Source organism: Pezoporus wallicus, unplaced genomic scaffold (genome assembly GCF_028554395.1).
Source record: "Pezoporus wallicus isolate ANWC-B61680 ecotype Strahan unplaced genomic scaffold, APGP_CSIRO_Pwel_v1 contig_13859, whole genome shotgun sequence".
NCBI lineage: Eukaryota > Metazoa > Chordata > Aves > Psittaciformes > Psittacidae > Pezoporus > Pezoporus wallicus.
In genome coordinates this window covers 440,477-450,732 of record NW_026637614.1, presented here as the reverse complement: position 1 = coordinate 450,732, position 10,256 = coordinate 440,477, and the positions used below count along the sequence as shown (strand labels likewise).

Genomic DNA, 10,256 nt, shown 5'->3' with positions numbered 1-10,256 from the left:
GTCTACATAAGGCACCTCTAGGAGGTGGTAGAACTTTGGCTTTTCTTTTCCCTCACTCAAGGCTTTATCCCCATTGATTCTGAAGGACCTTCTGCTCTCCTTGAATAATTTGGCTGTCTTTTCCCTCACAACATGAAACCTTTTCCCTTTCTCTTCCCTTATTTGCACAGATCTGATTAACACCCAGTGATTCAACGACAAAGCAAGAGACAACATGAATGCAAAAGGTCAAAGCAAGATGTTTGCTGGGTCTAGAAAGCTTTTGTAATCCATGGAAAGCGACAAAAGCATCCCTTCCTCAAAATTAACTGGTGCTCTGGTGTCATACAGACACCTCATGGATCCAGTTTGGGTCTCATTCTAGTTTCCACAAATGAGTAGCAATGAGGTTGCTCTTCAGAGACGACTCAGACTCAGCTTCCTTGGCTATTCTGCAATCGTTCTCAATCTTAATTTGAATTGTATCATCGATTAGGTAGGAAAAGACCTTTAAGACCATCAAGTCCAACCACACTTCCCAATTGGTGTCCCCTGCTCCAAGGGCTCCTCCAGGCTGAAGGCTGTGATGCTGGGCAGCTCCCCCCACACTGGCTGCTATGTGTTACCTCTGTCTGCTTTTGAGTTTCATAATCTGTCCTCTTGAGAAAGAAGGAATCGCTGTGACCCAGTCATTGCGCTGCAAAATTACCCCTCTCCAGATACTGGGAAGAGGTCATGTTCCAGCGTTAGTGCATCCAGGTACTAACAAAGATATTAATGTCCTGGGGACAGCCCCCAAATAATGACTTCATGGAATCATAGAATGGTTTGGCTTGGAAGGGACCTTAAACATCACCCAGTCCCAACCCCCTGCCATGGTCAGGGACACCTTCCACTAGAGCAGGGTGCTCCAAGCCCCTGTGTCCAACCTGCCCTTGAACACTGCCAGGGATGGGGCAGCCACAGCTTCTCTGGGCACCCTGTGCCAGCGCCTCAGCACCCTCACAGGGAAGAGCTTCTGCCTAAGAGCTCATCTCAGTCTCCCCTCTGGCAGGTTAAAGCCATTCCCCTTGGCCTGTCCCTCCATCCCTTGTCCCAAGCCCCTCTCCAGGTTTCCTGTAGCCCCTTTGGGCACTGGAGCTGCTCTCAGGTCTCCCCTTCAGGAGCCTTCTCTTCTCCAAGCTGACCCAGCCCAGCTCTCTCAGCCTGGCTCCAGAGCAGAGCTGCTCCAGCCCTCTGATCATTTTGACACAGAAAAGCTTTATTTCTACTCAAACTTCTCTCCTCAACACGTTTGTTGCAGTGCTGAGGATATTTTAGCCTCACCCCTCTTTCAAAGCTGACTTGCACTGAGCCAACATCCTATTGCATGAAGGCTAATGCAAGAACAAACAGATGTTGGCAAAGTCAACATGAGGGGGGATATGGCAATAATTAGAGCACTCTTTCATTCATGGAGGAAGGGAAAAGGAACATACATAACAGAAGTCTATGGGATAATTAATAGGGTCACAAGAAAGAAGATGGTTGCTTCCTTTTATCCTCATTGCCAAATACCAGCAAGAAAACACACCTACTAATTATGAAGAGCAACCTGTTTATAAGACACTTGGGCAGTAAACTGGATTGCCTTCTGTGAAGCAGAAGATCAGCACCAGCTCATCCCCTGATGACCACAGAAACTCCCGAACACAAGAGCAGGGATGTTTGAGGCATCCCTGCCCACGGCAGGGGATTGGAACTGGACGATCTTAAGGTCGTTTCCAACCCAAACCATTCTGTGATTTTATGTCTATTTTGACATCGAGCTTGAACAACTCTGGAATTTACCACCTGGTGATGTCATTCTAGGAGCAGATTAAGGAGGGCCTGATAAAGTGTCAAGACTCACATGGATAAGGAAATCATCCAGTGTTGGAGTGATTCATATTAGAAGCAGACCAAAATACCCTACTGATGGCTAATTCTAGGGAAGTTCCTGTGAAGTTATTCCGTAATTACCAGCAAAAGAGAGGGTTTGGCGTATTTTGCTTTTACACATTCCTCTACCTGCTGTCCAGGACTAATCTCACTTTGGAAGAAGCCCCATTGAGATGTCAGCTCAAGGGCTTACAAGATGCATCTTGTGTTAAGGTCTATTTCCAAGACTGTCAGAAAGAGATTGCAAGAAATCCAGAGGAGAGCAACACAGAAGAATAGAATAAAAAGGACTGACTTAAGAGGAGAGATTGAAAAGGAGACAGTTTGAGAGATGGCTTTTCTTCCAAGTGGAAAAGCAATTCCAGGAGGCCAATGGTTGGTATTGTAAATGGAGGGGTGATTTCCAGAAACCACTGGGTATGGAGGAAAGCAGAGTCACTAAAGGATCCCTGAAATAGAGGCAAAACTTCATCAAATAAAAGTTATTTAGGGTATTTGAGAATTATAACCAGGAGAAGAGCAAGCAGAGGGATCAACTACAAGTAATGGAAAAACAGAAAGAATTGAGGATCAACATTAACATTTGAGGGAAATCTGTTTAACTAACCATTAGCTAATATCTCTTAGTGTAAACAACATTGATTTCATTGCGGGTAAACCAATGTAGGCCTGTTAAGTCTGAGCTTCTGGTGCCATGGAATAATGAAAGCAAATGAATGGTATAGATCCTGCTACATCCCATGCTGTCTATCCAAAGGGATAAGGAAAATGCACTGCTAGGACTATCTTCCCATGCCTCCGGGCTCTGCTATTTCATCAGAGCAGCTGCTGCTTCTTCTGGAAGGAAGGAAAGGAAGAAGCTTGGAAGAGAAGAGAGCAGATCCTCATTTCCCATCACTGATACAACCGGCAAAGCAAGAAATGAGCTGCTAAAGGGACTTTTCCCCAAGGTTCCATGGGCACCAGCATGAACTCCCACATACATATTACACACCCTTGGGTTGATTTCATGTCCACCTGTGAGCCATCTGGAACCTGTAAGACTGCTGCCATTCAAAAGGTATATAACCTGCCCTCCAAACATCTTCCCAGTCCAGCTGAGAGGATCTGGTGGAGATGAAGACTACTCTTGTCACCTTGCTGGCTGCTGTCCTGTGTGTGGAGCAAGGTGAGCCTCTCATGTTGCTACTAGTTCAGATAAGGGTTATAGACGGTGAAAGGGTTTAATGCGGCAGAAATTTAGTGAGCTGTCCCCAACTTTGCAGTATTGCATCATTACAGCCATGCTGTCATCAGCTTCCTTTTGCACCTTGATGATTAGCTTCAGAACTAAAAGAACTTGATAGACTAATTCTTCTTTGCAGCAGGTAGTACTGAGTGAAAGAGCACTAATGGTACAGCACCAGATGCCAGGTTAAATCCATATAGTCTATGGGATCTTCCCAAATGGTGCAAGCTGGAAGTGTCAGAAAGGATAACATAGATTTACTTATGGATTTACTTACAGATTTATTTATCCATGTCAGGTTTTGAGTATTGAATATAGTATTATTGTACAGAATTTTCTGTACTGCTACTTCCTCCATGTGGTTTGCCATGCGCCTTGCTTCTTAGGAAACACAACAGTGAGAATTCTTATAGATGAAATCAGAGGCAGAGGTGAAATTGCTTTTCTATGCATATGTCATGTTAAAGGCATCCTTCTCCCAAAGGGAAGTCCGAGCTACTCAGAATGTTGTCCTCCTTCTGGGACTGATCCGTGTGTGTTGCTACATCGCTACTTGCACATAGGAATCATGACCAGATTGCCAATATTTCCCCCACACCTGATGGTATCCCAGAAACCATGATACATATCTAGCAGGGGTTGAGAAAGAGGCATCTAATTAATTCTTGCTTTCTGATGTATCAACCCCCTACTCCTACATTTTATGGACAGATGGTTCTGCAGCAAGTCTGGAAGATCAGAGGCTTCGGCCAGTTTTGGGGTGGGAAAAGTATTCAGTTCTCAAAAAAGGAAATGATTTTGTGCCTGTAATTCCTGGATGCAGTGACACAACATGGACAGAAGAGAGTCATCTTCAAAGGCAACGACCCCAGTGTTACCCAGGTTTAAGTAGAAAGCTAATAGAGATCCAAGACTCTGGTAGCACATAGATTCATAGAATCATAGAATGGTTTGGGTTGGAAAGGACCTTAAGATCACCCAGTTCCAACCCCCTGCCATGGGCAGGAACACCTCACACTAGACCATGTCACCCAAGGCTCTGTCCAACCTGGCCTTCAACACTGCCAGGGATGGAGCATTTACCACTTCTTTGGGCACCCTGTGCCAGCGCCTCAGCACCCTCACAGCAAAGAACTTCTGCCTTAGATCTAACCTGAACTTTCCCTGCTTCAGTTTGAACCCATTATTCATGGCAGGATACCTTGTTGCTATAGTGGGCTGATTACATTTTATGTTGGTATCAGCTTCCAAATGGACTTAAGGGCAGTGTTTTACTGGGCACCTTTCTACAGCTCAGTCTAGATCACAGAAAGCTGGTAATTCTAATATCAAGGCTTCCATAGTCAAGATTAAGAGATCGCAGCTATCTGGCCTAGCATAGGGACAAAGGAAAACTTGGAGATAACGGTTATTTGATCCTTCTCATGTATCTGGGATCCCTGATAAGACCCTAATAAGTAATTTTGGATCAAAACTGTTGGTCTCTCAGCCTCCCAAAGAGGATCTGTTGCCATTTGCATCCAGGAATTCACCATTACCATGTAGATGAGGCCCTCAGTGATATGGTTTAGTGGTGGTCTTGTCAGTCCTGGGGTAATGGTTGGGCTTGATGATCGTAAAGTTATTTTCCAACCTGGTTAATTCTATGGTTATATTATATCCAGAAGAAGCCTTAAAAGGTCTTAATCCTTTTCCCTGCTTCAATGCTGGACCAAATCAGGCAGATCTTTGTCTAAAGTGTCCTTGGAAGTTTTCAACAAAGACTCCACAGCCTGGAAGTGCTCAGACTCATCTTTTAGAAAATTAATATCTTAACATCTCTTTTTGTCCAGTGCTGCGTTTTCACCATAGGATATGTAGAACACTTTCTTCTAGTTACTTTCTTCTTTGCAGCTTATTTTGCTTGTGTGCATTTTATCACTTTTAATAAGCAAACTAAACATTTCCAACCTTTTCTACGAGGTCACATTTTCATGATCACCGACCGTTTCTCCTCCCTCTCCTCTGGTCTCTCTCCAAATGCTTCGCATAGTTTTTGAAGTGCTACGTACAGATTTGGTCACCAGCGTTCCAGCCGAGGCCTTCCCAGGGTGGAAAGGCCACTTTGCATATCTTGCACATGACATTGCTGCTCATGTTCTCTTGGGTGACGTTTGTTTTCATCGCTGCAGTGTGACAGGGTTGACTCCTGCTGTTTACACCACAGTCCTTACTTCCAACTCAAACAGTTGTTCGTCATCTGACATTTAAGTGGCTCACTTTTATCGTATTGCAAAATATTTCTTTTTGTTGAACTGAATCCATTCTTTTTTTTCTTTCTTTTATTGCATCAATCTGTCGAAATCACTTAGAACTCTACTTGCAGTCTGTTTTCAGCTATTTTGGCTGCAGCATCATCTGAAAATATGATGTACACTGCCAAGGATGAAGCACTTACTACTTCTTTGGGCAATCTGTGCCAGTGCCTCAGCACCCTCACAGTAAAGAACTTCCTTATATCCAATCCGAACTTCCCCTGTTTCAGTCTGAACCCATCACCCCTTGTCCTATCACTCCAGTCCCTGATGAAGAGTCCCTCTCCAGCATCCTTGTAGCCCCCTTCATACCCTGGAAGCTGCTCTGAGGTCTCCACGCAGCTTCTCTTCTCCAGGCTCAACAGCCCCAGTGTTCTCAGCCTGTCTCCATATGGGAGGTGCTCCAGCCCCTGATCACCCTTGTGGCCCAGCCCTAATTATTCTATGATTCTATGTGCATCCTCTATCCCATCCCTACTCTCACTAAGTGATGACACTATACAAACCTGAGCCCAAGCAGAGCTCTGGAGAACTTTACGAGTTGCATTGCTTCAGCTGGTTGGACCAATAACCATTGTGAAATACCCTGTGAGGGTGTTTTCATGTCTGGCTTTGCCCCCATTCTGTTGTATTTATTTTCACTCTCTTGTTTCCTGGGCTTGATCATAACAATGTCATTCAAGTTTTGGCAAAACGCTGCATCTCCTCTATTCTGTACATGAAGATTCAACTTCCTTACTGCCAACTTCTTATCAGGCAAAACTGCGCAGACAGGAAGGTGTCCTCTAGTTGCTTTCTGCCCTTTCCATACTGGCAGACTCTCCCCAGACTTACCAGGAATTTAGCAAGCATTCAGCACTGTGTTTGCTTCCCTTTCCAAAAACATCTGTGTTCTTACAGTAACTCAGCCCCACTCCCACACACACAAACACATGCTTTTGCTCTCGGTGATTTCGCAAGCTCAGAATCAAACCGCCACCATAAAACCTTTAAATCTGCCTTGCTGGGAAGTGTTCTGCAGACGCTGTCGTGTGGTTTCTCATCCAGACTGCGTTTTTGCTCTTCTTCCTTTTTATCACTGCTTTACAGAGGTCTGTCCTACCACCTTCTGGATTTGAGGGAAAGTATATACATTCTTGACAGGAAAGACAACTCATGGCTGCTGCCCTTCATTGTCTTTATTGCAGATGTATGAATTGTCTCAGCAAACCTCCATTTACCAGTTAAACCATCCTTTTGGTTAAGACTTCCCATTTATTTTCTATCTCACAGTAGTATGCAGAAGTTCAGCGAAGCATCTGACTACTCTCAGCAGACTTCCTAGGACCGAGGTTAGGCCAGTTCAGGTAGTGGCGTTCAACCACAAGAAAGGATACGTGACAGTAATCTCTGAGCCAAATGAAAGACAAGTAGGACACTGGGCATTATCCACATTGAAATGTTCCAGGTATCCTCAAGTTCTCCCTAGCAAACCCTGCCTAAGTTTGTAAAGGAGAAGCAACTGAGTAGTAGTTGGCAATTCACGTGGCAGAGCCCTTAGGACAGAGATGCTGTTGCAGTAACAATCTCCATCATAAAAGACCCCAAGTCCTTCAATTCCACTCACATCTACTGCTGCTAGAGGTTGCAAACAGATCGATAACACTTTGCAGTCTGAGACATACGAGACAGAGAGGGATTTAACTGCTGCCACAGGTCAAGGGATAAAGAAAGTCACTGGTCATTCACACACAAGCATTCATCAGTCTATAACAAGAAAAATGAAGATATCTAGATTGTAGGGATTGTGGTTCCTAAACCATGCAATGTGCTTTTTCTCTGTTATTTTTTTCTCCTAGCTTACTCATTTATGTGCTATGTGTGCCAAGAACAGGAGTCCAACAAGGACTGTTTGACCATTTCCATGTGCTCAAAGGAAGACAAATACTGCGTGACTATCCGGAACAACATTGGAACAGGTACATTACTGAACACTGCCTTGTTTGTGCTGTGGAAGAACAGTCCTAGGAATGGGCTGTCATCCCAGTCTTGGCCACATATGGAAACAATAGCCCAGCCTTGGCCACATACTGAAACAATAGCCCATGAGCACCAACAGTTAGGAACCATCCACCTTGTTGCTCACTATTAGAGTCACTGCAGTGCCATTATGTTTGATGTCATTACCAGAAGTTGGGGAAATGGAAGATACATAGCAGGAACGGAGTGAACTCAAGCCTGGGGGTCTGTGCACTGCTTCATTGTTAGCTTCCTCCCAGCTTTCTGCTGACCCTGACCATAGAATCATTGAATCATAGAATAGTCAGGGTTGGAAGGAACCTTAAGGTCATCCAGTTCCAATCCCCTGCCATGGGCAGGGGTACCTGGCACTAAATCATGTCATCCAAGGTTGCCATGGCAATATGCATTCTCAGGGTTGTTTCCAAAGAAGTTTGGGCAAAAGAAGAGGGCCACAAGGATGCTCAGGAGTCTGAAGCAGCTCTGCTCTGAAGCCAGGCTGAGAGAGCTGGGCTGGTTCAGCCTGGAGAAGAGAAGGCTCCTGAAGGGGAGACCTGAGAGCAGCTCCAGTGGCTCAAGGGGCTGCAGGAAACCTGGAGAGGTGCTTTGGACAAGGGATGGAGGGACAGGACAAGGGGAATGGCTTTAACCTGCCAGAGGGGAGACTGAGATGAGCTCTTAGGCAGAAGCTTTTCCCTGTGAGGGTGCTGAGGCACTGGCACAGGGTGCCCAGAGAAGCTGTGGCTGCCCCATCCCTGGCAGTGTTCAAGGCCAGGTTGGACACAGGGGCTTGGAGCACCCTGCTCTATGGAAGGTGTCCCTGCCCGTGGCAGGGGTTGGAACTGGATGAGCTTTAAGGTCTCTTTTAACCCAAACCATTCCATGATTCTATGTAAACTGCACCATGGCTGACTCTCTGCCATGTAAAATCCTTCAGATCTCTCCTTTGGGCTCTGCACCCTCAAAGACCTCCATGTGCTCTCAGGACAAATCTCAGATCATGCAGTACATTTCCCCTGGTTTTATGCTGAAGAAGAACCATCTTAGAAGTCAGAAACCCAGCACAAGCATCACTTCAGGCAACTTGAACTAAAAGCCACCCATTCATGCATCCACTACGGAGACACATGAAACATGGAGCCCAGGGAAACCAGCATCATGCTGCAGCAATGTAGACATGGCCAGGCTGTTGCTAGTCCTGAGCAGAGGATATATTTGCCTTGGGGACTTGTGTCTATCCTTCCTTTATTCACCAATGCAGATTTAGCCATGGAAACATTTAACCATGATTCTTACATTCTACCCTTTCTTTTTTTCACCCTCTTCTGCATTAGAGCCCAACAAGCCTAAATACGTCATCTCTAAGATGTGTTCTCCAACGTGTCCTGCAACAAGCCAGCAGCAAACCCCACACTATCAGAGGGTTTCTTGCTGTGAGAAGCCATTATGCAATGTAAATGGAGTCAGCAGCATGCAAAGCAGCTATGGAGTGATGTCCCTAGGTGCCCTAGCCAGTATCGCTTACATGTGGACTGTGATGGATTAGGAAAAACTCTCCGTGATGGCTTTGTTGGCTGAAATAAAAGCGTGTTGCTCTGGGATAACTGCTGCTATCAAAGAGTTGTGCTTTGAGAGAATCTAAACAAGTTGGGTGCTGAACTCCCATTGATTTCCTAAGCCTAAGTGTCCTCAGACATTCAAGTCACCGAAGGAAACGGAGAAAAGACAGACCTCTTGGCATGTTTGGGCTTTAAATCGTTACAGCTCTGAAAAGATGCTCTAAGACATATTTTTGTCTCTTAAGGTTTCAAAGCACTGTAAGGAATAACAACCCAACCTGCCTGAAACACGGGTAATAGCTCAACAGTTATGTCAGCACTTCCGTATCTTCTGTTCACAGTCAGTTGGCTATCACACATCAGTCAAGCAGGTCAAAACCAAGTAAGGTGAAGCTTATTCCTGGTAGTAGTTTTGACATTCCTTCAGCCCCAGTGGGGAGCAATTTCTGGCTCCACTGGCTCTTTGCTCTCATTTTGCAATGAGCACCCTTTATCACCCAGCTCCAACGTGTTGGCTGAGCTTAGGGAAAAGGCAGAGAGCAGCAGACGTGGCTGAGAGAGAGGAAAAGGCAGCAGCAGGGTATGAGTAGGGAGATGGAAGGGAGAAGGGCAGCAGCAGGGTGAGCACTGTGCTGGGAACTGCGTGCACACTTGCTCCTCATGGGCCTGGTCCAGCTGGAAATGATGTCCCCGTATCTATTTCCTTCTTCTCCTGCAGGGCCAAACCAACCTGACAGCGGTTGCCAGGCCCAGCCATTTAGTGAGATGGCTTCTAGAAAACCACGTTCCTGGCCTAGAAATGACTGATTGTGCTGGGCTTTGTCTGGTTTTTGCTCCCTCCTCTCCCTGGGAGAGCTGTACCTGAGGTGAAGGCAGAAAAGCTCTGTAGGAGACGTAAGGGTGTCTACAGAGAAGAAGAAGGGCAGGCAGCCAGTGACTAACACAAAGAGCCCAGAGCTTCTCAATCATATCCCTGTGCAAGCTCTTATTCTGGAAAGCAAAACAAAGCGAGTTGGCAGCATCAGTAGCTCAGCTGTGTTATAGGGAAATCAGAACTTGTCCAAACAATCAGAGCGTGTTTTTCTTGCGTGTGTGGGGGGCATCCTTGCTGTTAGTGCTGTATTTTGTCTGTTTGGGGGTTTTCCTTTTAGTTTTCATGGGGGGGTTATGGCTAAATGTGGTTTGTCTGAAGCACCGCCTTGGAATTCTGCTGTCTTTTTGGTTGCACATCTGGAAGGAGGCACAGAGAATCATAGCATAGTTAGGGTTGGAAAGGAC

At 45.7% G+C, this 10,256-nt stretch overlaps 1 protein-coding gene across 1 annotated transcript; it reads left to right on the top strand.

Moving 5' to 3' along the window:
• The first annotated feature begins 2,571 nt into the window (after window positions 1-2,571).
• Window positions 2,572-9,067, top strand: LOC130597802 (lymphocyte antigen 6E-like). The gene is made up of 3 exons (XM_057406680.1): window positions 2,572-3,067; window positions 7,260-7,379; window positions 8,754-9,067. Exons 1-3 carry the CDS (start codon window positions 3,016-3,018, stop codon window positions 8,963-8,965), a joined length of 384 nt encoding a protein of 127 aa, XP_057262663.1. The 5' UTR covers window positions 2,572-3,015; the 3' UTR covers window positions 8,966-9,067.
• The last annotated feature ends 1,189 nt before the right edge of the window (window positions 9,068-10,256 follow it).

What these genes read in the sequence shown, in the direction of transcription:
- LOC130597802 (XM_057406680.1), top strand. Translation starts at nt 3,016, where the DNA reads ATGAAGACTACTCTTGTCACCTTGCTGGCTGCTGTCCTGTGTGTGGAG. An exon ending in TGTCCTGTGTGTGGAGCAAG is followed by an intron (nt 3,068 to 7,259) that starts GTGAGCCTCTCA and finishes TTTTTCTCCTAG; the next exon opens with CTTACTCATTTATGTGCTAT. An exon ending in CCGGAACAACATTGGAACAG is followed by an intron (nt 7,380 to 8,753) that starts GTACATTACTGA and finishes CTTCTGCATTAG; the next exon opens with AGCCCAACAAGCCTAAATAC.